The sequence below is a fragment of the Myotis lucifugus genome, unplaced genomic scaffold, assembly GCF_000147115.1.
Source record: "Myotis lucifugus unplaced genomic scaffold, Myoluc2.0 scaffold_35, whole genome shotgun sequence".
Taxonomy (NCBI): domain Eukaryota; kingdom Metazoa; phylum Chordata; class Mammalia; order Chiroptera; family Vespertilionidae; genus Myotis; species Myotis lucifugus.
In genome coordinates this window covers 8848935-8873599 of record NW_005871083.1, presented here as the reverse complement: position 1 = coordinate 8873599, position 24665 = coordinate 8848935, and the positions used below count along the sequence as shown (strand labels likewise).

The 24665-nt window shown below is 48.2% G+C and overlaps 2 protein-coding genes across 6 annotated transcripts in view; both read right to left on the bottom strand.

The window, feature by feature from the left end:
* TMEM170A (transmembrane protein 170A) overlaps window positions 1-10063 on the bottom strand; it is a 19455-nt gene extending 9392 nt beyond the window's left edge. For 3 of the 5 annotated variants that reach the window (XR_001347896.2, XM_014454351.2, XM_006087072.3), the window contains exons 1-2: window positions 9806-10063; window positions 8749-8820 (exon numbers count right to left, since the gene is read on the bottom strand). Coding sequence is in view for 4 of the 5 variants with exons in the window: in XM_014454351.2 (XP_014309837.1) it covers window positions 8749-8820; window positions 9806-9938 (205 nt within the window). In the remaining variant the exon portion in view is untranslated. The remainder of the gene's footprint in view (window positions 1-8748; window positions 8821-9805) is intronic. The other 2 variants (XM_006087073.3, XM_006087074.3) reach the window with 1 other exon arrangement.
* Window positions 10064-13384: 3321 nt separating this feature from the next.
* On the bottom strand, window positions 13385-24439 carry LOC102429675 (carbohydrate sulfotransferase 6). Its single transcript, XM_014454349.2, has 3 exons — window positions 24264-24439; window positions 23913-24122; window positions 13385-14844 (listed from the first exon to the last, which is right to left on the bottom strand). The coding sequence occupies exon 3, from the start codon at window positions 14826-14828 to the stop codon at window positions 13641-13643; it is 1188 nt and encodes a 395-aa protein (XP_014309835.1). The 5' UTR covers window positions 14829-14844; window positions 23913-24122; window positions 24264-24439; the 3' UTR covers window positions 13385-13640.
* Window positions 24440-24665: the final 226 nt, after the last annotated feature.

The following is a 24665-nucleotide window of genomic DNA, read 5'->3' as shown; positions in this document are numbered from 1 at the left end:
TGATTGGCCCTGCTCTGTGAGTGACAGGGGGCAGCGCCCCAACCCCCTGATTGGCCCTGCTCTGTGCATCACAGGGGGTGGCGCCGCAACCTCCCCATTGACCCTGCCTTGAGTGTGATAGGGGGTGGTGCCCCAACCCCCCAATCAGCCCTACCCTGAGTGTGACTGAGGGTGGCATCGCAACCTCCCAATCCACCCTGCTCTGTGCATGACAGGGGGCGGCGCCCCAACTCCCCAATCAGCCCTGCTCTGAGCCCGACCAGGGGCTGCACCTAGGGATTGGGCCTGCCCTCTGCCACCCAGGAGCAGGCCTAAGCCAGCAGGTCGTTATCTCCTGAGGGGTCCCAGACTGCGAGAGGGCACAGGCCGGGCTGAGGGACCCCCCTTCCCCCCCGAGTGCACAAATTTTTGTGCACCGGGCCTCTAGTCTATATATATAAAAGGCTAGGTGTTCATCCATCTGACAGGTACCTATGACGCGTGATGACCACTAGGGGGCAAACGCGCAACAAAGGAGCTGCCATGAGGCACACTGGCCATTTAAAAATAAACGACACCATGGACCTGGCAACGACAAAGCAACACTCGTCTTCCCCCAAGTGGGACACAGGCCCCGCCACCACCTCACCAAATCGCAGCCAACTCTGCCAAGCCCCCATTGCGCAAAATGCGGCCCACAGCCCAGCCCAGCCCAGCCCAGCCCAGCCCGGAAATGGTTGATGTGGGTACCAGGTAATGATATCGCATAGCAATGCCCGGCTTTCTCTCCCTAGTGACTAGCCTCCTTGGAGTTTCTTCAGCCCAGGAACCCAATTTGCTTTATAGCCAGGTGCAAACATTTCATGTACATTTTACTAATTTTCTTTCATCTCTGACACTTCTATTACAGAGAAAGGGCGAATAGCAATATTAAAATATTTCTTCTAATTATTTTCCTCTCAATGTGCATGAATCCGTGCACCGGGTCACTAGTTGTTTTATAAAACTGTTGAAACTGGTCTACTTGTATTTGAATTGATGGTTTTTTTGCAAATTCTGTTAAAAGACGTTAAATCATGCAATATGGAATATAAAGTAATTAAATACTTGTGTCCCAACTTTAAAAATTAAATATATAACATAAAAATAACATATATGTAATAAAAAATATATTTACTAACTACTGTCCTTCCTCTACAAAGAAAAAAACCTTTCCAGTCAACAGTGTTGATCAGAAATTGCAGGCAGGATTCCGAATCCTCTTTGAGTTGTGTCCTCTTCGGAAACAAACCTACACTACTATAGCTTTTCCAGCCTTGGGCCGGGAGCTCTTCTTGCTTCCACTGCCCAGGAGACTGGCCCTCTCTTCTTGGCAGCAGTTCCAGATGTTTCAATGTCTGGTGTCCAGATACTGCTCCTCCCCAATAAAAGTGCACCCACTAGAGCTCTGACACCCACAAATCCCTCCTGCCTGGGCAGCTTCTGCTGCACCCTGGCTTAGTGAGAGCAGTCTGGCCCCCAGCCTAAGGCCCCCTTGTATGCCACCCCACCACTAGCTCATCCCCAAGATACAGTACAGTATGATGCAATTCCCTTCCAGAGCAGTTAACCCCATCTTAGATCCCACAGTCCTTACCAGACTCTGACCTCCATACCACCACCCAATGTGCCAACTAAGTTATGTGAAGGCACGAGGAATACCACCGCCCCGGGGTGGACAAATGGGATTGCAAATCTGCCTCCAAGATGCAGAGCAGTTGCCATGCTGGCTGCTGGCTGCCACCACTGACCTGACACTGCTCTTGGGCCCTGTTGGAGCTCCCCAAGTTTTAGAGATAAGCACTGCTTTCTGCCGCAACTCAGGCTGCTGGCACCTGGCTTCTTACTGGCTGCCACATAGTGGACTTGGAGGGGAAGCCTAGATTTGCCAGAGACACTCTAAGTTAACGTCCATAAAAGTGGGTCTGGACACTTAGGTGTGCTACCCAACTGCTATGGGCTGAACGTGTTCCATCAAAATTCATATACTGAAGCTCTAATTCAATAGTACTGTAGCCTCCCCCCACCCCCCTCTCTCTCCCTGCCATGTGAGGACACGGCAAGAAGGTGACCCAAGAGGGCCCCAACCATAACACAACCATGCTGGCACCCTGTTCTCAGACTTCCAGCCTCCAGAGTTGTGAGAAAATAAATGTCTGTTATTTAAGCCACTCAGTCTATGGTATTTTGTAACAGCAGCCTGAGCAGACTCACACAGCAACATTCACCTGGTCTCACTCTGGAGCACAAGACTTGCCCAAGGGGACCTGCTAGACTACCAAACCACACCTCAATTTTCCTAAAAGCTGCAAGGCCTTTTGGCAAACAAGGTCTGGCATAGCAGGTCAGCACCTCCGGGTTTCTGAGGGGGAAGCATGCTGCACTCTCCTGCATCCTTGGGCTACATCCATTAGCTACCTCAGTGCCTGCATGTTTTATATAGTGCCACTTAAATCACTGTATGCAGAAAAAACGGCTTTATTATATTAGATGAGTAGTAGTTTAGAAAACACTTTTCAGATGGATGGATTATAAGACTCTAATAGCAAAGGCAAACCCCAATCAATGAAATACTTTAAAAAAAAAACCACACTAAGTGATTTCCCTTTAATCTACTGCACCTTAATTTGCTCTCTCTTTAATAGCTACTTATTGATTATCATACAGTACTTTTTATTTCCCTGGCTCAACACACTCAAAAATCTTTGTCTATATATAGCTCAGTATTTCCTTGTTCACAGTTTAAATCAAGTGCATTATCATCAGCTTTGTTTATTTTGGCAGCTAAAGTCACATCACTTCCTGATGCTGAAGTATAAATCAAATAGTCTGTAATAAAAGATTATAAGGGGAAATCAGATTAAGCACTGGTGACAAATGGGCCCCAAAGATGTCTACATATTTATCCCCAGAGCTTGTGAGTGTGTGGCAAAAGGGGGTTTGCAAGTATGATTAGATTAAGCATCTTGAGAGATTAGCCTGGATTTTCCAAGTGGGCCTAATGTAATCACAAGGGTCCCCATAAGAGGAAAGCAGGAAAGTCAGAGTCAGAGAGATCCGAAGATGCTACTGGCTTTAAAGATGGAGGAAGAGGCCAAGAGCCAAGGAATGCAGGTGACCTCTAGAAGCTGAAAGCAAGGAAACCAATTCTTCCTAGAGCCTTTAAAGGAACACAGAACTGCTGACCTATTTTGGACTTCTGATCTCCAGAACTATAAAATGATAAGTCTGTGTTGTTTTAAGACACTAAATTTGGAATAAGTTGTTACAGTGGCAACAAACTAAGAGTTCATTCATTCAACAGATATTTATTTAGCCCATTCTATATGCCAGGCACTTCAGTGAAAAGAAAAACAACATAAAAAGACAAAGATTTCTACCTACAGGGAACTTATTATCTATTTTTCTTTTTTAAAAAAGATTTTTTAAGTTGATTTTTAGAGAGGAGAAACAGCAATGTTGATCGGATGCCTCCTGTATTCCCCCTACTGGGGATCGACTGAACCTGCAACCAGGCATGTGCACGGGATGACACCCAACCAATGGAGCCACACAGGCCAGGGCAAACAAAATCTATTTTTCAAACAGACATTTTAGTTAAAGAGAAAAGCCACATAGATTGTAGAATCCTTTAGTTGAGTTCTTTATTAACTAAAGGGGTTTGTAATGGCTGGCTCCCTGGCCCTATAACATCTACAACCGAGTCACCTAAATTCCAAGGAAGGTCTCAAGGCCACCTGGACCCGATGAGCAGAAATGAAAGAAACCTAAGCCAAGTGGGCAGTGAGGCTCAGCAACTTGGCCATCCTTTCAGCTGGCCCCACTCTACCTTATGTTCCAGGTCACACTGTCTGAACACAGCCAGGTCCTCTGAAGCTGGGGTTCTAAGTAGACCACATAAGTCTTCCCAGGAACTGTAGTTCTGCCCTGTCCTACAACTCTGATGCTGGACTGCACTGATGCTAATTGCCCAAAGCCCGAAACTCTCCACATGCTCACTGTGAGACCCCTCTCTTACTGAGTCCCACTGACCTGCCAGGGGACCATCTGTTCCCTAGTGAAATAATACATACATACATATTGGTCTTCACCCCTGGTTCCTGACACAGCTCCTAAATCTCTTGGAATTTCCAGAATCGTCTTTTGTTCTCCTAAGGTAACTCTTGGTGGGCTCCTGGATGGGGGCTGGTGACCAGAAAGCCTCGATTATAAGCTTGGAACATGCAGCTCCACCCCACCCCCATTCTTTGGAGAGGGAAGAGGGGCTGGAAGTGGAGTGAGGGGCTGGAAGTGGAGTTAATAATCGATCGTGCCTATGTGATGGAGCCTCCATAAAAAGCCCAAGTGCAGAGTTCAGAGAACTTCTAGGTTGGAAAAGACATCTCCATGCTGGGTGGATGGCCCACTCCAAATCCACAGGAACAAAAGCTCCTTCCAGATCTCACCCTGTGTATCTCCTTCATCTGGCGTTCATTTGTACCCTTTAATATCCTTTGTAATAAACTAGTCATCTAGCAGTAAACTTTTTCTAAGTTCTGTGAGCTGCTCTAGAAAATTAATCAAACCATGGAAGGGGCGTTAGGGACCTCTGTTTTATAGCTAGTCGGTCAGAAGCACACACAATAACCTGGACTTTTGATTGGGTCTGAAAGTGGGGGGTGGAGGCAGCCTTGTGGAACGAGCCCTTAACCTGTGGGATCTGATGCTAACTCCAGGTAGACAGGGTCAGAACTGAATTGAATTGTAGTGGCACCCAACTGATGTCACAGAATTGCCTGATGTGGAAAACCCACACCTCTAGTGTCAGAGTGTTGTGAGTATGGTAGTAGTGTGAGAGTAAAGGACAACAGTGCGTTTTTCCTAGATACTCCTCCACTCCTCCCTAACAATGATGACTTGCCCACCAGGACTACCAACTGCAGGCTGCCACCCCTCACCTGACACTACTGACAGACTCTCCCCTCACTCCTGAGTCCTGAGTATCTCCCTGGCCTGCCTCACCCCAATGGTCTTGGTTCTAGCAAGGCTAGATCTTGTCTGTCCTGATCTGGCCTTCCATCTATTCTCCACACGACGACAGAAAGTCAGTGGTAATGGGTACGAGGTTTCTTGTTGAGGTGATACAAATACTCTCTAGTTCCTTGTGGTGATGGCTGCAAACTCTGGAAATATACTAAAAATCACTGAATTGTACACTTAAAACAACAGCAAGTCAGGTCCCTCCTCTGCTCAAAACCCTCCAGTATAGTCCCTGGGATGTGACCTCCCCGCCCCTGCTGCTTTACCGAGTGTTGGGTTGGTCTCCTTTATGTTTCTGAAGTAAGCTCCCATTCCAGGGTCTCTGAACCTGCTGTGCCCTCACCAGAATACTCTTCTCGAAACAGCCCTGGGGCTCACTTCCTCAGACTTTGGTTCCATGGCATTATCAGAAGGGCTTCCAACCTTATGTAAAATAAGGTTCCACTTGGACACACAAGACCCGACACTTACTATCCCCCTACCCTGCCTCATATTCACCACCAGCTGCTCCTTTTCACACATTTACATTTTATTTCTTTTCTCTCACCCCCTAGTATAAAAGCTCCTTTGTTTTGTTCACTATCACATCTGTACTTGGTGCCTAAAAAACAATAGGCATGCTACAGGCACCGAGTAAATATTTTTTGAATACATGAATAAATAACTGCTCCAAGTGTGGCCCATTTTTGATCCCAGCACTCCAACAACCCAACATTAGTCAATTTTAGTTTAATTATCACAAGATACACTTTGACATTGATTTTAATGAAATTCATGTGTTCAGAAAGCTAATGTCATTCTTGATATAAAGAAAAGGTCTGCCTTTCTTGGCATTCAGATTTTTTTAAAAAGGCAACAACAAAAGAAATCTCAACAACTCAGGGTAAGGAAGGGTTAGGCAGAAACCTAAATGGTTAAATTGCAAATTCAGGTTTAAAAAAAATAAATTCAAAACTTCCTGATAAAACCACAGAATATTTCAGAGCAATGATTTTGCCATATTGAGTTAGCATAAAATACAAGTAACCTTTTCAGTGGGGCCAAAATAGGAACTATTTCAGATCCAGGTCAACAAATGAAATTCACTGTCAGCAAGCTCAAACTTCATGCACCTATTGTATCCATCATTCCAACTAAAAATGAGATATAGCAGGGAGGTTAAGTAATTGCTTATCACATTCTGATCAACTTGAGGTACATGCATGTGAACACCCCCAGCCCAGAGCCTGCACTTTGCTAAATGTGTACAGGCATCTCCTACTTTTTAAAAGTTCACTTTCTGCCCTAGCCAGTTTGGCTCAGTGGACAGAACATCAGCCTGTGGACTGAAGGATCCGGGTTTGATTCTGGTCAGGGGCATATGCCCGGGTTGCAGGCTCAATTCCTGGCCCTGGTGGGGACATGTGCAGGATGTTTCTCTCTCTGTATATCTCAGAACAATTTCTGAAAGCAAAACAATTCCAATAGCTACAGATTCTCTAATGTGAGGTAATGTTAAAAGTGTTGTCCCAGCCCTGACCAGTTTGGCTCAGTGGATAGAGCGTCAGCCTGCGGACTGAAAGGTCCCAGGTTCGATTCCGGTCAAGGGCATATACCTTGGTTGCGGGCACATCCCCAGTAGGAGGTGTGCAGGAGGCGGCTGATCGATGTTTCTCTCTCATTGATGTTTCTAACTCTCTATCCCTCTCCCTTCTTCTCTGTAAAAAAATCAATAAAATATATTTTAAAAAAAGTGCTGTCCCAAATCTAGTCATCTCAATATTTTCTCAAAGAAAGAAAAGGCAACTAAAAGCCCGACAGACTGCACAGCAAATTTGCAATTTCAAAGTATCACCTCACATGATGTATTAATTTTAAAATGGCCCGGCCAGCATGGCTCAGTGGTTGAGCATCAACCTATGAACCAGGAGGTCACAGTTCTATTTCATGTCAGGGCACATGCCTAGGTTGCACACTTGATCCCCATTGGGGGGCGTGCAAGAGGCAGCTGATCGATGATACTCTCTCATCATTGATGTTTCTATCATCCTCTCCCTCTCCCTTCCTCTCTGAAATCAATAAAAATATATTTAAAAAATAATTAAAGTTCGCCCGGCAGTGTTTCTCAGTGGTTATAGTGTTGCCCCTCACACCAAAGGGTTGCAGGTTCCATCCCAGATGGGTGTGCAGGAGGCAACCAATCGATGTCTATGTCTCTCTCTCTCCCTCTGTCCCTTCCACTCTCTCTAAAAATTAATGGAAAAATATCCTTGGGTAAGAATTAACAACAAAAAAAAGGATCAAGGGATTAAGGTACCCTTACAGTGGAGAGATCTGATAAACACTGTTTCACCAGACGTTAAATGTCTCCTGATATGATGCACTGGAAAGTGGATAACATCATCTGTGAGGTCGTAGGCTGACCAAAAATCTGAATGTAACGATGAAGAAACAATTAGATAAATTTAGACTGTGGGAAAAACTGAGACACAATTAGCCTGGACTCCTCAAAAATGTCCATCTCAAGAAACTGAAACAAAGATGAAGGAACTGTTCGAGATTCAACCAGACTCAAGAGACATGACAACTAAATGCAATGTGTGATCCTTGACTAAATCCTATTTTTTTTTTAAAAAAAAAAAAGGAAAAAAATGCCCTAACTGGTTTGGCTCAGTGGATAGAGCGTCGGCCTGTGGACTAACGGGTCCCAGGTTCGATTCCGGTCAAGGGCATGTACCTTGGTTGCGGGTACATCCCCAGTAGGGAGTGTGCAGGAGGCAGCTGAATCGATGTTTCTAACTCTCTATCCCTCGCCCTCTCTCCCTTCCTCTCTGTAAAAAATCAATAATTTTTTTTTAAAAAGGAAAACAACTACAAACAATATTCTTCAGACAACTGGGGAAATTTAAATAAGGTCCATACATTAGGTAATATTCTATCAATGTCAAATTTCTTGGGTGAGATATATAATTTTTTTTGGCTATGACATAAAATGTCCTTGTTCTAAAAGATCTATAATCTCTCACATCAGTGTTTCTATCTCTCTCTCCCTTCCTCTAAAAGTCAATAAAAACACATTTTAAAAAATAAATAAGAGATCCATGCTACCATATTAGGCATCAAGTGCCATCATTTCTGTAACTTCCTTTCAAATGGCTCTGCAGAAAGTAAAAATGTTATGTGTACACATATATAGAAAGCAAAAGAATCTAAATATGGCCCTAACCGGTTTGGCTCAGTGGATAGAGCGTTGGCCTGCGGACTCAAGGGTTCGATTCCAGTCAAAGGCATGTACCTTGGCTGCGGGCATATCCCCAGTAGGGTGCGTGCAGGAGGCAGCTGATCGATGTTTCTCGCTCATTGATGTTTCTAACTCTCTATCCCTCTCCCTTCCTCTCTGTAAAAAATCAATAAAATATTTATTAAAAAAAAAGAATATAATATGAATAACAAATCTCAGTTAAGGGCATATGGGTATTTGTTATACTATTATTTCAATTTTTCAGTAGGTTTGAAAATTCTCAAAACAAAGAGTTGGGAAAATAAGGGGGGTGGGGGGAGAACACCTAATCTGGTCCTGTAGTGCCTGCCTCCAGACTGCATGGACCTTTCATTTTGGGGGGCAGCGTCTCCAGAATGCCATATTATCACTGTCAGTGTGACCTCGGGCCCTTTTGGGCATGATGTCAAGCTAACATCTGCATCAGTCCCATCACCGGCTATTCCACAAACCTGTCCGCGAAGATACTGGACAGGTAATACACGGCAAGTCCCCGGTGTCCACTGAATGGCGCCTGGCAGTCGCTGCCCAGTGGATGAAAAAAAAATCACAGATGCCTTGTTTATAACTACAGTCAGTAACCCAATCCTCCTTCCTCTGCAGGTCTCCGGCCCCGTTCTCGCTCTCTTTACTAAGTCACGGTATCAGCTTAGCTGGGGAGCCCAACCTCAGCCTTCCATCGCCAGTGTTCTCATCAGTCTTCTTCCCCTTAAAGCTCCCACACACTCACTGCGCTCTCCCCTGGGAGCCTTTCCCCAGTAACTTCTCTCGGCTTTCGGAGCGCGGATAGCTATCTTGTATTATAAATATGAAAAGCCCTCCCATCGGGAGAAGGTCCGGGGTGGGGGGAGGAGGGACTGGGTAATTAAAAAGAAGCTGTGCCAACGGTGTCGAGCACGAGAGCCGGAGACTCAGCAACAAGTCTCGGAAAGTGATTCCTAGAAAGAGAAGCTGGAGGAGTGGGGCGGAGGTGCGAGCAATCAGCAGGGAACCTCCCGGCGACGAGGGAAGAGACCGGACTAGAAACAAAGGAAGTGTGAGCTCCGACTGCCCCTCAGTCTGGCCGGGACGACTGGGCGTCGAGCTGCGAACGCCGAGCAGCCGGCGCGGACGGAAGCGGCCAGGCGCATCCTGCGCCCTAAACAAGGCGGAGATGACCGCCCCCGGGGCTCTGTCGAGTTCAAGTCTGAACTCGGGCGTCTGGAAACTCCAAAAAGCAATACTAGTTCGGGTGCTGGCCCAGCTCCCTTCATGGACGGGTACACCCGCGGCCGCGCCCTCCGACCTCGCCCCCAGCGCGGGATGGGCGGGACGGAGCGGTCTAAGGGGCCGGCAGGAGCCCCCAGCTCTCGGCCGAGGGAGCGGGAGCGGGACCCTCCCCTGGAGAAGGAAAACAGCCCCCAGATCTCGGGGCGGCGGGACCCAGTTTGCATTCGGGGTGGGGAAAGGCGCCTGCCCACCGTCGGGCGGCCGCGGCGGGGAGCGCAGCACGTAGGCGCCCGCCGGTACCTGGGAAGGTGCAGAGAGAAGTGGCGTTGGGGCACAGGGTCCCGTTGCCCACTCGCGGAACAAGCTTCAGGCTGAGGATCTGCTGCAGGAGCCCGGCCGACCCCTCGCTGCCGCCGCTCCCCTCGTGCTCCATCCCGCCGCCATTCACCGCAGAGGGATGGGGCAGAGCGGCCGCAGTGTCGCTGTAGCTCGCTCTGACGGTCGGCTCTGCTCTCTGTTCATCCGCCGCCTCAGCGTCACCTTCGGCCAGGGCCCTCTTCCTCCTACTCCAACGGCGCTGTCGAGTGATGGTCCCTTCCTCCAATCAGAGAGCGCCGCAGATGGCGGGGGCGGGGCGAGAGTTGTTCCCGCCCCTCACGTTGCGTGAGGCTCACCAAGACACCGTACCCACGCAATACGCCCCCTAGTGGAAAGTCTCTCCTGCTCCAGCAGGGCGCGCTCCGCTTTGCCCTTGTCTGCAGCGCCACCTATAAGGAAGTAGGGGAATTCTATACGTCCCAGATGACCAAGATGTAGATTTAAAACGGATCTGGCCGTGAGGATAAGATGGTTGGGCAACAACCCTGGCCGGTTTGTCTCAGTGGATAGAGCGTCGGTCTGCGGACTGAGGGGTCCCAGGTTCGATTCCAGTCAAGGGCATGTATCTTGGTTGCGGGTACATCCCCAGTAGGAGGTGTGCAGAAGGCAGCGGATCCATGTTTCTAACTCTCTGTCCCTCTCCCTTCCTCTCCGTAAAAATCAATAAAATATATTTAAAAAACATTAAAAAAAGATGGTTCAGCAACAAAGTGAAGGAAGCTGGAAGACAATGCAGCAATAACTTCAATATTTTGAGGGGAAATGATTTTTTTGAAAACTTAATTTACTTTAAATTTAAAAGCATTGTGTAGAAAATACGTAATATTTTCCTTTTAATTCAAGATTATTAGCAAGATTGTTTATTAGAGTTCCCTCTTGAAAGTATTTGTTTTGGAAACTGTTTTAAAACCATTTCTCCAACACTACAACTGGGATTTGGCCTCAAATCAAGAAATGTTTCTAGCCCTAACTGGTTTGGCTCAGTGGATAGAGCATCTGCCTGTGGACTGAAGGATCCCAGGCTGGATTCCAGTCAAGGGCACATGCTCCAGTTGCCGGCTTGACCCCCATTAGGGGGCGTGCAGGAGGCAGCCAAACAATGATTCTCTCTCATTGATGTTTCTCTCTCCCTTCCTATCTGAAATCAATAAAAATGTATTTTTAAAAAACTTTTCTAAAACAAAAATAGTAAGTATAAAAAAGTCATGAAATATTTAAGAATGCTGTCTTTTGGTACATTTCCCAGACTAGCAGAATGCATAAGTGGAAGAAACCAATTACTTGAAGGTAATATAACAATCAATCATGTATTACATTAGGAAACGTTATCTTTTTTAAAAAAATAATGTTAAATTGATTTTAGAGAGAGAAAAAGGGGGAGGGGGAGAGAGAACCATCCATGTGAGAGCCAGACATGGATCCGCTGCTGCATGTGCCCTGACTGGGAATCCAATCGGCAACCTTTCCATGCACATGACGATGCCCAACCAAGCCAGTGATTCCCAAAGTGGGCGCTACCGCCCCCTGGTGGGCGCTGCATCGATCCAGGGGGGCGGTGATGGCCACAGGTGCATTTGTTTTAACTTTTTTTGTATTACCTTTCTATTCTGAGTTCAATAAATAGTTTCATAATTTCAAACTTCAATGTTTCTAATTTACACCTTTCTTTACTATATTTTACGAAAAAGGTAGAAACATTAATACATATATCTTTCTGTTTAATTGCTATTAAAATTTTAAAAAAATTAATTTCCAGGGGGCGCTGAGTAATATTTTTTCTGGAAAGGGGGCGGTAGCCAAATAAGTTTGGGAACCACTGAACTAAGCCACACTGTTCAGGGCAGAAATGTTATCTTGAACTTAAAATTCTATCCCCAGTCAAAGTGTGGATTGAGAAGTTTAAAAAAAAAAAAAGACATTTAGACTTTCAGGACTCAGAAAATGTATGTTTCATGTGCCCTTTCTAAGGGAGCTGAGTATATACTCCAGTGAAGTTAGAGTGATAACCAAGAAAGAGAAATATGTGCAATACAAGAAATGGTAGATTTAACCAGGAGGGTTAAACTGACTTCTGTGCAGTAGTCCTAGCAGCCACCTAACCAGATTGGAACCGAAAGAAGAGTGTCCTCAGGAAGAATAATGTAATTGATTTCAAGCTATAGACAAACTAGTTAAGAAGCTCAGACTTAAAAAAAAAAAAAAAAGCTCAATTTTTGTTGTTAATCTCACCTAAGGATATTTTTCCTACTGACTTTTAGAGAGAGTGGAAGGAGAGAGGGAGAAGGAGGGAGGGAGGGACAGAGAGAGATGGATCAGTTTGCCTCCTCCACACCCCCTACCAGGGATGGGGCCCACAACCTGGGCATGTGCCCTGACCTGGAATCGAACCAGCAACCTTTAGGTGCATGGGATGATACCTAACCAACTGAGCCACACCAGCCAGATTAATAAACCCGGGTTTTTAAATACCTTCTCCATAATATTGTGAGCAGGGGCAGGTCTGGGTTTTATGGAGCCTGAAGCCCTATAGCTTGATGGAATCCTACAATGAGGAGTCCCAAAGCCTCAGCTTCAAGGACAATATACCACTGCTTCCTGCACGGAAAGAAGCAGAAAATGCCACATCCCCTTGCCTTGCCTACTTGCAGGATAGATGTGGGTTCACAACTGAGGTCTCACCAATCTAAGACCACACCCCAGCTGAGACTCAGAGGCTAGCAACCTCTAGAACCCCTTCTTGTGCCTGACAGCAACAGTGAGGGTTGCTCCCTCATTTCCAGAGGTAAGAGGCATCGTAGTTCTGGTGGCAACCGTCAGCTTCCAGACCAACTCTCTGCTCCAGTGGAATTTGCTGTATTCTATTTGTGTGGTCTCACATCTGCTGCCTTGACCTTCCTAGCGGGTTTGTGAGCTCCCCCTCCCCTGTTTAGTCATTTTCTGAGCTCAGTTCTAAGCCCTCTACACACCCAGCATCCTTTTAACAAGGCTTTGCTCCAGAGCAAGGTGTTGTGGTTTGCAGTTAGGAATCTTACTCTGCTCTCCTGTAGGGCCCAGCCTGAAAGGACCAAGGGAAGACAAAGCCTTCCCTCCCTACCCCCTACCCCAAGCTCATAGCAAGCCCGATCTAGTTACATTCACCGGCACTGATCCTGCTGCCAACCTCTTGCTCCACCACACGCTCTACCTGGCTTGCCTCCCAGACCTTCCCAACCTTCTCTCCCAAGGGAGGAGAGAGATAAGGGGAAAGAAAGACCCTCAGCAGGAGCCAAGTTGTCTGAACTATTCCCAGTGCCCAGAGGAAGTAGGGACACAAGCTTTGTTTTCCTTTTTAAAAATATTTTTATTGTTTATGTTAGAGAGAGAAGGGAGAGGGAGAGATAGAAACATCACCAGCTGCCTCCTGCATGCCTCCCCCTGGGGATCGAGTGGGCAACCGGGGCATGTGCCCTGACCAGGAATCCAACTGTGACCTCCTGGTGCATGGGACAACACTCAATCCACTGAGCCACACTGGCTGGGCACAAGCTTTGTTTTCTATGAAGAATGTGCCCGATGGAAACCCAGCAGCAAAAAAGGGCTCCAAGGAAAGTCAAGAAGTGGCAACAAACAGGGAGTTTGGGGACACAGTCCTTTCCTAATACAAGGGAGGATTCCCAAACTCCCGGCCCCTCCAGTAGCGGCCCGCGCCCTGTGTACCCCAGCCCTCTCCCCACCAGTTTCCTCCTGGCCCTGGCGACCGCCACAACCCGGCCTTCCGCTAAGGCCCAGGGTGCGCATTGGTGGACGATGCCCAGCTGAAGCTGCCCGGGCCGCGCGGTAGCACCAGGTCCAGGGCCAGGTCACGCTGCTCTTCCTCGGAAAACACGGGTCGGTATCCCAGCAGCTGCAGCGCGCCAGCACACAGCTCCTGCACCCGGCGGATCTTGGTGAAGGACAGCGCGTGGCGCCAGGCCTGGGAGACGTTGAGTGCGTCCCTGGACGTGGTCTTGAAGGCTTCGCGGCGCGCGCCAGGCCCGGGCCCATGCGTGATGTTGTGGATCCAGGCCTCCAGCTGCGGCGTGAGGCTAAGGCCCGCGAAGGCGTACAGTGCACGGATCTCGGGCAGCGGTGCTCGCGCCAGGTCCTCGAAGCGCACCAGGCGGTAGCGGCCACGCAAGAAGGGCGGCGGCTTGCGGGTGGCGGCCTCAGCGATGCGCACGTGGCTGCGGCACACCTCCCGCACCACGCGCAGGCCTGGGTCGGCCTCCACCCACGTGCCGTTTGTGCCCAGCACGATGCCATTGTCGCGCGCCAGGGCCTTGGCTGTCTGCTCGCGTGAGCGCAGCACCGCCCGTGGGTCACGCACCAGGTGCACGATGTGCAGGTTGAGAGCTGGGTCGGTGAGCAGCGGGTAGAGCACCTGCAGGTTGAAGAAGCGCACCTCCTTGAGCACCACGTGGCTGTAGGAGCGGCAGGCTTCCTGGGCCAGACCGAAGGGCCTCCGCGCGCACAGCGGCTTGCACACGGCCTCGCTGCTGATGGCTCCGCGCGGAAAGGCGCTGCAGGCCGGCGGCGAGCACAGCGCGCGGCTCACGGCCCACTGGAAGAGGTCTGAGAGGTTGCGACGCCATGGCAGGTAGGCATCGAACACATCCATGTCACACAAGAAGACGGACCGCACCAGGTCACGCACGGCCATGTGCAGCGCCGGCGCGCTGCCCTGCGACAGGGCGGACCACACGTGCCACGCGGGCTCCATCAGGTAGAAGACATCGGGGTGCTGGCTGAAGAGCTGGCCCACGAAAGATGAGCCGGAGCGCCATGAAGACAGCACCAGCACATGCACCCGTTCCTCGCCATCTGCTGGGGATGTCAGCCTGGGCCGGGAGACCAGGAAGAGCAGGAGGCCGGTCTGCGCCAGCAGGAGCGCGGTCACCGTGGTGCTGGAGATGCGTGGCAGCCACATGCTGCATGCAAGGGGCCTGCGGGAGGGAAGGTTCGCAGTTAGGGACTCACAGCGCCCTTGTCCACACCCCAACTTCTGCTCAGTGATTGCAGGGAGCAGCCCGAGGAAGGTGACGTTAAGACCTAAGCCATGATCTAGTGTCACATAAGAGGAAAGGGCTTGGTAAGGTGCCATAGTCTATGCAGAGCAAAAGGCCAGCGGCAGAATACTATGGGAAACCCTCTTCTCTTCTCTTTTATTCTCTTCTCTTCCTCCCTCACTCCCTATCTGGTGAAGGAAATATTTTAATATATATTTTTATTGATTTCAGAGAGGAAGGGCGGAGAGAGAAATAGAAACATCAACGAGAGAATCATTGATTGGCTGCCTCCTGCACGCCCCCTACTGGGGAATGGAGCCCTGACTGGGAATCTAATTCTGACCTCCTGGTTCATAGGTCAAGGCTCAACCACGTAGCAACACCGGCAGGGTTGAAGGAAATATTTTTAAAAACAAAAACTCCCGCCTTTTGGTTAAGAATTCCGTTTAGGGAGACGCGTTTTGGTTGTTTAGCTGAACAGCTTGATGGGTGATTTGGCTCCCTCAGGTTGAATCCTGGTTCAGCTACTTTCTAGCCTGTGATCTTGGACCAAACACTTAATCTCTCCACGATTCAGTTTACCCATCTGTAAAAAGGGGACAATACTGATCCTGGAGTATTGGTATGAGCATGGGGGCAGGGGGGATGTACTAAACCTTCATAATGGATAGCTAGTATTTTCTACACATTGAGCTTCTGCATTGTCTGAAAATTTTTAACATGCAGATACAACTTTTGTTATTAAAAGTAAACAAATAAATAGAAGACAAAGAACACCAACTGTTGCCATCACCCATGGGAAGTGAAGTGCTGCAGGGTGCTTGGACTCCAGAGGGAGGGTGTCCTTCTGGAACCTGTGAGTTTGCAGAAGAAACCAGTTCAGGGAGAGATAGGATGGAGCTGGAGAAGCTGGGAGGTGAGAGTGGAGTCAGGCGCCTGGTGGCTGCTTGCCATTTCCCTGCTGAGGTTACCCACCATGGCCCGGGACTGCGGGGTAACTGCCCACCTCTGTCACAAATCCATGGGGGATGCCTGGAGAGGCCTCAGGTTCTGAGAAAGCAGCAGCCCCACAGCGGGAGCTAGCCCTGCCCTGGCTGCAGCTGGGCTCAGACCGGGTGCTGGATACATTTTTCCAAATGAGTGAACTGACTGTGTCTCCTGCTAAGTGCAGGAGAGAGGACTGGCTTGGAGTTCCTCCCATGCCACTCAGGAGCTATGAGACCTGGGGCAAATGACTTGAATTCTCCAAGCCTCAATTTCCTCCTTTGTAAATTGGGGATAACATTTAACCTCATACAGTTGCTGTGAGGAATGCTGGTACAAATGCATAAGAGGAAAGGGCTTGGTGAGGTGGCATATTTATTCCCCAGATTATTCTTGCTGCGTTGAGCTGGGTCTGGAGAGGAGGAACCATGAGAGATCACCCAGATGAGACACCTGAGGTCACCTCTGCTTGGAATCCAACACTTCCCAGGCCCACCTCTCACCCCAACCACCCTGAATCCTTTGGTGAATCTTTAAATGTCGTGCTTGTGCTGCAGAAAGGAACACTGAGCCTTCCACACCCCAAGGTTCCCGAGTCTTCTCCTCTTTGCACCTGTTGCTCCTGCAATGATCAAGGATGAGGTGCTTTGGAAGATAGGGGCCTGGAAGTTTCCCCCTTAGTTTCACAGTATTTGCTCCCTAATAACACCCTCCCTGTCCATGTCCCCACTGAGAGAAGCCAGGGTCTAGACCAGCAGTTCTCAACCTATGGGTCGCGAACCCTTTGGCAGTCGAACGACCCTTTCACAGGGGTCTCCTAAGACCATCCTGCATATCAGATATTTACATGACGATTCATAACAGTAGCAACATTACAGTTATGAAGTAGCAATGAAAATAATTTTATGGTTGGGTCACAACATGAGGAACTGTATTTAAAGGGCCAGAAGGTTGAGAACCCCTGGTCTAGACCAAGCATGTCAAACTCGAGGTCCACGGGCCACATGCTTTGTTTATTTGGCCCATGTTAGCCTTTGAGTTTGACATGCGTGGTCTAGATCAGCGGTTTTCAACCTGTGGGTCTCGACCCCTTTGGTGGTCGAACAACTCTTTCACAGGGGTCGCCTAAGACCATCCTGCATATCAGATATTTACATTACGATTCATAACAGTAGCAACACTACAGTTATGATGTAGCGACGAAAATAATTTTATGGTTGGGTCACAAGATGAGGAACTGTATTTAAAGGGCCAGAAGGTTGAGAACCACTGGTCTAGATCATGAACAGATCCCATCTCTGTGCCTTTCCCTTATTGGTAGGCTGTAGGAGTGGAAGGAGGATGCCCAACAGCTGCCATCTGCTAACTCCAGAACTGCCTCCTGGATCCCATGCCCACTCCTGGAAAACCTAGAAGACATGGAGAGTAACCACCCATCTGCTCTGCACTTGTTGTCTCCTCTCCTTAAGGATGTGCTCCCCCAGAGAACAGGGGGCAGGAGAGGAAGGGAACTCACAATGGGTGTGCTGACAGAAATCACCTCAAGTGTGAGATGCTTTATATCCACTCTGTTATTTAACTCAGCAGCCCCTCAGGCGGCCATTATGATCTCAGTTTTTTAGGTAAAGGACCCCAAGGCTTAAAGAGACAGCAGGAAACCAGGACTCCAACCCTGGACTTCCATTGCTAAGCTCCTGGCACTTTCTTAAAAAAATAAAAATAAAAATTTATATATATATAAATTTTAAAATTATACACTTTAAAATTTTATATATATATATATATAAAGAAGGGAGAGGGAGAGAGAGAGATAGAAACATCAATGATGAGAGAGAATCCTTGATCAGCTGCCTGACCGGGAATCAAACTGTGACCTCCTGGTTCATAGGTTGTCGCGCAACCGCTGAGCCATGCTGGCCGGGCGCTGCTGGCACTTTCTGATCCCAGTCGGCTGGCCTGTCCGGTCCCTGCGGAGTGCAGGACTCTGATGCGTTGGCTCAAGCACAGCTGCCTGGACAGCCCATCCTCCCCTGCAGAGAAGGATCTTGACCACAGGCCAAGGTGCTTGTTACCTGCACTCCAGGGAAGCCAGAGGTCTTCTTAAGTGACTCACACAATACAGGAACTGCTATCTGATCCTGCTATTGGAACTCAAGAACTAGGAAGGGGAGTGGAAACATCCTATGCCACGTAAGCTGCCCAGCGAAGTCCAGGTCCCCATAAGGAGCCTTATGTGCAGCACACCTACCAACTGACCCAGGGTTCGAAGTTAGGAAGAACATGTCAGGCAGGCACAGTGATGTGTCCTTTTATCTTCATGATGGAATTTTATCCTCCCCGAGCCCCTAAGAGGTAGAAATTATCCCTGTTTGTTTTAATTGAGGCAATGGGTTCAGACAATGAATACTCAGCCAGTAAGGCACAGAGCAGAGGTTTAAATCCAAGTGCCCGACCCCCAGTGGAGGGTCCAGGGGTGGGTCCCTTCCTAAGCCTTTGTGTACTAGTTCCCCATCCTGGAAGTCCCCTGCCCTCCCCTATGAATTCTTTCCTGTTTAAAAGTCATTTGGGAGGCACATATTTATTATATGTTCAATTTTTGGAAAAGGTACCACACAGAAGGGGCACAAAATACTATACAGATGAGGGCATCGTGGGCTCATGTTTTATTTGTGAAAAATTAGGAAAGGGGTCCCATCCTCTGGCAGACACAGCCCAACACCCAAGCACAAGAGCCACTCAATCAAAAGGAAGAGACATCCTCTGTCCTCTATGGGCCTCCCCTGCCTTCCAGTTCCACCAAGTCTTTGATGATATTGATAATGATGATGAAAATAATCATGTATTTCAGTCAAGCACAAGAGGCCATAGAAAGAATAAAAAGTTCCCTCTTTTACTCTGACACCCAGGACCACCTTCCACTTTCTCAAGTTACTGAAACTGTTTCATCAGAGAGTCTTTGAAAATTTATTTTTGTCAAAATAATCCACATAGCTTGCCCTAGTTGGGTGGCTCAGCTGGTTGGAGTGTCGTCCTGTGCACCAAAAGGTAGTGGGTTCGATTCCGGTCAAGGGCATGTACCTTGGTTGCGGGCACATCCCCAGTAGGAGATGTGCAGGAGGCGGCTGGTCGATGTTTCTCTCTCACACTGATGTTTCTCTCTCTAAGAAAATAAATGAAAACATATCCTATGGGTGAGGATTTAAAAATAATAATAATAATCTACTTTGCTTAAATAAACATAAGGTATCCCTGGAAGTTTATGCAAGAGAGTGAGCATATTAGTTCCCCCTGAAAGGGGAAGGAAAGAGCTGGAGCCCAGGAATCTAGCTGTCTGGGCAGCGCTGACTTGCAGCCCAGCTTTGCCTGCCCTTAACTCAGCAGCATCTCCTGTCACCAGCCTCTCCCAGCCCTGGCACAGAATCTAAGGGAGTGAAATGTAATTGTAGGTACAAATCCCTGGCTCAGATTTCTCTCAGTTCAGCATCAGCTGGAGGCCATCCCTGTTCAGGAATCCCAAAGGCCAGAGAAAATGGGTTCTGGATGCGGGATCAGTGGACTCTAGGTAGCAAGGGCCACCCCAGCGGGGGGCAAAACAGCTCTAATAGAGCCTGGCCATTCATTAGGGAGAAAGCTAAAAAGGAGGGAAGGAAAGAAAACAAAAGGAGGGAGAGAGAAGAGAAAAAATCAAGCAGAGAGGGAGGAAGAGAGAAACAGGAGGGGGAAGGTGAGTGCTCATGGCGGAGTGGGTACAAGGACCACCAGTAAATACCGTCCACTGAGGGCTTCTTGTATGCCAAGCCTTTCTACCATCTTCAGGTTTAATCTTCACAACAACCCTATGAAGTAGACCTGATGCTCATCCTATTTTACAGACAAAGAAACTGAGACTTAGAAAGATTAAGAACCTTGCCTAGAGGACCCACACACACATAGCAGCTGAGTCAGAATTTGAACCCTCTAAGGTCAGAGCTTTTAACTATATAGTATCAAGTGGAAAAACACAAGTAACAAAATACACACAGATACACATACCAAGTGTGTTAATTGTGTATGATACCAATTGTGTTAAAAAAAAACACCATGAATATCCAAGGGCACCATCAATAAAATAAAAGGACACCCACAGATGGGAGAAAATGTTTGCAAATCATAAACAGAACAAAAGACTTAGACCCAAAATACAAGTATATAAAATGCTATTACAACTCCACATAAAAGACAACCTGATATTTAAATGGGCAAAAGATTTAAGTAGAAATTTCTCCAAAGAAGATGTACAGCTAACCTATAATAAGCACATGAAAAGATGCTTGACATTTTTAGTCACTAGAGAAATGCAAATCAAAACTACAATGAGAGCCTAGCCAGTGGTTAGAGCATCAGCCTGTGGACTGAAGGGTTTCGGGTTCAATTCTGGTCAAGGGCACGTACATTGGTTGTAGGCTCAATCCCCGGCTCTGTTCGGGGTGCGTGCAGGAGGCAACCAATCATTGTGGTCTCTCTCTCTCACATCGATGTGTCTCTCTGTCTCTCCCCGCCACCCCTTGCACTCTCAAAAAATCATTCAATGGGAAATATATATATTCTCGGGTGAGGATTAATGAAAAAAATATGAGAGCCCACTTTCACCCACTAGGATGGCTATAATGAAAAAGGTAGATAATATCAAGTGTTAGTGAGAATGAGGAGAAATTGGAACCCTCATACACTGCTGACAGGAATGGGAGATGGTGCAGTTGCTGTGGAAAACAGGCAGTTCCTCTAAAGTTTAAACAGAGTTACCATGTAGCAACCCCACTCCAAAATATATACCCAAGAGAACTGAAACCATGTCCACACAAAAACTTGTTCATGAACTGTCATAGTAGCATTATTCTAATGGCCCAGAATGGAAACATTTCAAATAGTCATCAACTGATGAACGAATAAACAAAATGTGATGTATCCATGTAACTGAATATTATTGGGCAATAAAAAAGGAATGAGAAAAAACGGAATGAAGTACCGATACATGCTACAACATGGATAAACCTTGAGGCGATTAATGCACAACACTAAATATACCATAGGCCAGTGAATTGTACACTTTAAAAGGATGAACTTTAATGTATGTGTATTATATCTCAATAAAGCTGTTCCAATAATTACACAAGTATGTGTATTTATAAGAGGAAATCTGAAGGATGCGTGCTAAATATTAGTGATTATTTTCTATGGCCCGATTATAAGTATTGATTTTTCTTATTAGTGTTTTGCTGCATTTCCCCAGATAGTCTACAATAAACTTTTATTACTTTGGGAATCATAAAATCAGTTCTTTTTAGTTGGTTAAGGAAGCATGGGTACAGTTTGCCTGCTCCAGCCTCCACTGCAGGGAGAGAGATGCCTGCCTAACTACCTCCCAGCTGATGTGGTATCCAGCTGCCCAGAAGGCTGGGGAGTAGGATGAATTACCTCCTATGCAGTGATAGTGTGGAGGCTCACACGCCCAGTGAGCTGGGCTGGGCTGTGGCACAACAGGTGGCTGACCCCAAGCCCTAGCACGTCTGGCCTCTCTCTGCCTGCGCTATGAGCAACTGTGTGGCACGAGGAGGCTGGAGTCACACAACCCAGATGTTGCTGGAGGAGACAGATTTGCCTGCAAGAATCTAGAGGAAAATGAAATCAAACTAGGCTGGGAAAAGAGCCTCAAGTACCCTAGCTCAGAGTCACCCTGGGGGAACTTTAGAGCAGATAACTCATAAACCCCTTTCCCTAGCTCTGAGCGTTGGGGATCCTCAAAGTACACTTTGCATAGAACCTGGCAGCTGGAGGGCCCTACAGTCTGGGCCTTCCACCTTCTCATGACCACCTCTTCTCATTAATAACACACGCACGGAATGGAGGTAGGGGGTGTACATTTAGCACATTCCCCTGTGTTCCCCCAGGTGTTGACTGAGCCCTTTCATTTTTTAAAAAAATATATTTTATTGATTTTTTACAGAGAGGAAGGAAGAGGGATAGAGAGTTAGAATCATCGATGAGAGAGAAACATTGATCAGCTGCCTTCTGCACATCCCCTACTAGGGATGTGCCCGCAACCAAGGTACATGCCCTTGACTGGAATCGAACCTGGACCCTTCAGTCCGCAGGCCGATGCTGTATCCACTGAGCCAAACCGGCTAGGGCAGACTGAGCCCTTTTATTACAGAGATTATCTGTAATGTTCTCCGGTTTATTTTTTGTAAGCTTTTATTTTAATGGATTGATTTTTAAAAAGTGAATTATTCTTACAAGTCAATGACATAAAAAGAGACTGTTTTAGAAGAAAACAACTCAAAACACATAACAAGTTGTGGACCTTGTTTGAATTCTGATCCAAACCAAGCAACCGCAAGAAGATATCTTTAAAGCAACCAGAGAAATTTGAATATGAACTGAGTACTGTATTAGGTGATATTGAGAAACCATTGTTAATGCTATTATCACTACCCAGAATTCTCTTGTTTATGCATTGCTATCTCCCCTTATGAGAATAGAAGCAGGATGTGGTCTGTCTCATTAGAGGAAGGAGGCAGTAGCACAGTGGTTAATAGTGTGACTCCACTTGATCATCTACTGTGTGATGTTGGGCAAGTTACTTAATCTCTCTGTGCCTTTTCCCCCCTAATCTATAAAACGGGGGAAATAAAACAGGGTTGGCAAAAGTAGGTTTACATAATACAAATAAATAATACAAGAATAAACTGTTTCACATACTCCGAACGGTAAACCTACTTTTGCCCATCCCTGTATAACCCAAAGCATGGGCTTAATTTGACAATTAAATGAGTTAATATTTATAAAGTACTTAGGACAATATCTAGTACCAAGTACACTTATAAGTACCTGTTCAGGATTGTTCCAAACCTTGGGTTACAACTATATTCTATATGAATCCAAGGGAATCCTTGGATTTGACAAGGAAAACTCAAGGACAGTAGCCTAACCAGGTGCAGGTGACTCTAGCACCCTAATTACAGAACCTGGCAAGCCAGGCAGGGGCAGGACATGTACATAGAAAACACAGAACAGTGAGGAAAGGCCAGAAGCCTGGCTTCTGAAGCCAGACTGGGTTCAGATCCTGCCTCTACAGCCACTGAGGCCTGTGACTGAGCAAGTCACCCCTAAGCTCCCTGGGCTTCAGTCCACTCCTTTGTAGAGGCTATCACAGCAGGTACCACAGAGGAGTGAGTGGGACAATCTGATCTTAGCACAGTCAGCGCTCACTGAGCAGCACACTATTCTTATTGTTGAGAGAGAGAGAGAGAGAGAGAGAGAGAGAGAGAGCAGTGGCCTCCCGCACGCACCCCGATCGGGATCGAACCTGCAACCTGGGTATGTGCCCTGACTGGGAATCGAACCCACCACCTTTTGATGCACTGGACCTCCTACGCTCAACCAACCGAGCCACACCGGCCAGGGGGCAGCACACTATTCTAATTAACTCATGGTTTCAGGGCAGCCAAAGCCTTTCTGTTCTTTAGGCCTCAGTTTTCCCATGCCCACGCCTCTGGTACAAGAAGGAGGAAAAAGGAGGGTTGCCATATGCTGGGCACCTATGCGGAGGCCAAGAGAGGTCTCCTTGTTGCCCAAGCAGGGGCTGCCGGACTCAAATCAGCTGGATCTGGTTCCAAATTCACTCTCCAAGCTGCTGCTCCTCAGGAGTTCCCAGGAAGAAGCCCTTGGAGAGCGATCTAGATGAAAGCCACCCTTTGACACTCAAGTTTCAGGAGATGAGGGATCCCCAGCCTTGATCTCGTGATGCCGCCGAGTGAGGCTGGAGCCCCGGAAGACACTTTAAAACCAGTGCCTGGGGCAGCGATGCCCTTTGCGCGTTCAGATAAACCATCCCCTTCAGCCCCGCTCCCCCAAGTTGCAAGATTAATGCCCGCCCCCCTCAACTGTGCCACTGGCTCAGCCCCAAGCCCGCCTAAGGTGGGGGCAGCCGCGCGGCGAGGGGCCGAACCAACATACCCCCAAGCTGGGGGTCCTTGGCTGACCTGGCGCAGCTTCCGAGGCTCCGTAAAGGCTTCTTGTCTCTTCCAAGTTCCACTCCACAGCCTGCTGTCTCTTCCCTGGGAGTCCGCACGGCCTGATTTGTTCCGCTGAGACCCCAAGGTTACTAAGGGGCACCCGGTGATACCAGGGATGGATGGGGCTTTACGGATACCAAGATATTGGCGGCACCTGGGGACCCACGGCGGAGGAACCTGTAAACAGGGCAGGAGTTCCCGTAAAAAAGAGAGGCGTCATAAGATGTTGGGGTGGCGGCGGTCCTGGCGCTACAAGGACCAGACCCGTCCTGACCCGGGGTCCCCCGCCCGCACCAGCCCCGTGGCCCCGGGCGCTACCTGTGCGGCCGCCGGCGGCCTGCGCGCGGTTCGGCGCTGCCCGCTGCGAGCGGAGCGCACACAATGAGGCGCTTTCAGACGTGGCTGCGGTCCCGAGCCGGCCGGCGGGAGCCAGGGTGGGAGGGAGGGAAGGAAGAAGCCGGTTGGCCCCCGGCTCCGACTACCAGCCCCACACCGGCCGGGGGGGCCACGCCTTGGGGGTGGGACAGCTGGCCAGGGGCGGGCGCCGGAGGGCCCCGGGTAAGAGCAGGCACAGGTGGGCTCTGGAGTTGCAGGAGGCGCACTGTTTGGGGGAGGGTTCTAGCAGAGTCACCTCTCATCTCACTAATTGACCAAAACAGCCCCAAAAAGGGAGGTTCCCAGGAGCACAAAAGGCCCTTGTGAAGGAAAAAAATTAATCTT

Bases quoted from the DNA above. Each gene is read 5' to 3' on its own strand.
- LOC102429675 (XM_014454349.2), bottom strand. From the start codon at position 14,828: ATGTGGCTGCCACGCATCTCCAGCACCACGGTGACCGCGCTCCTGCTG.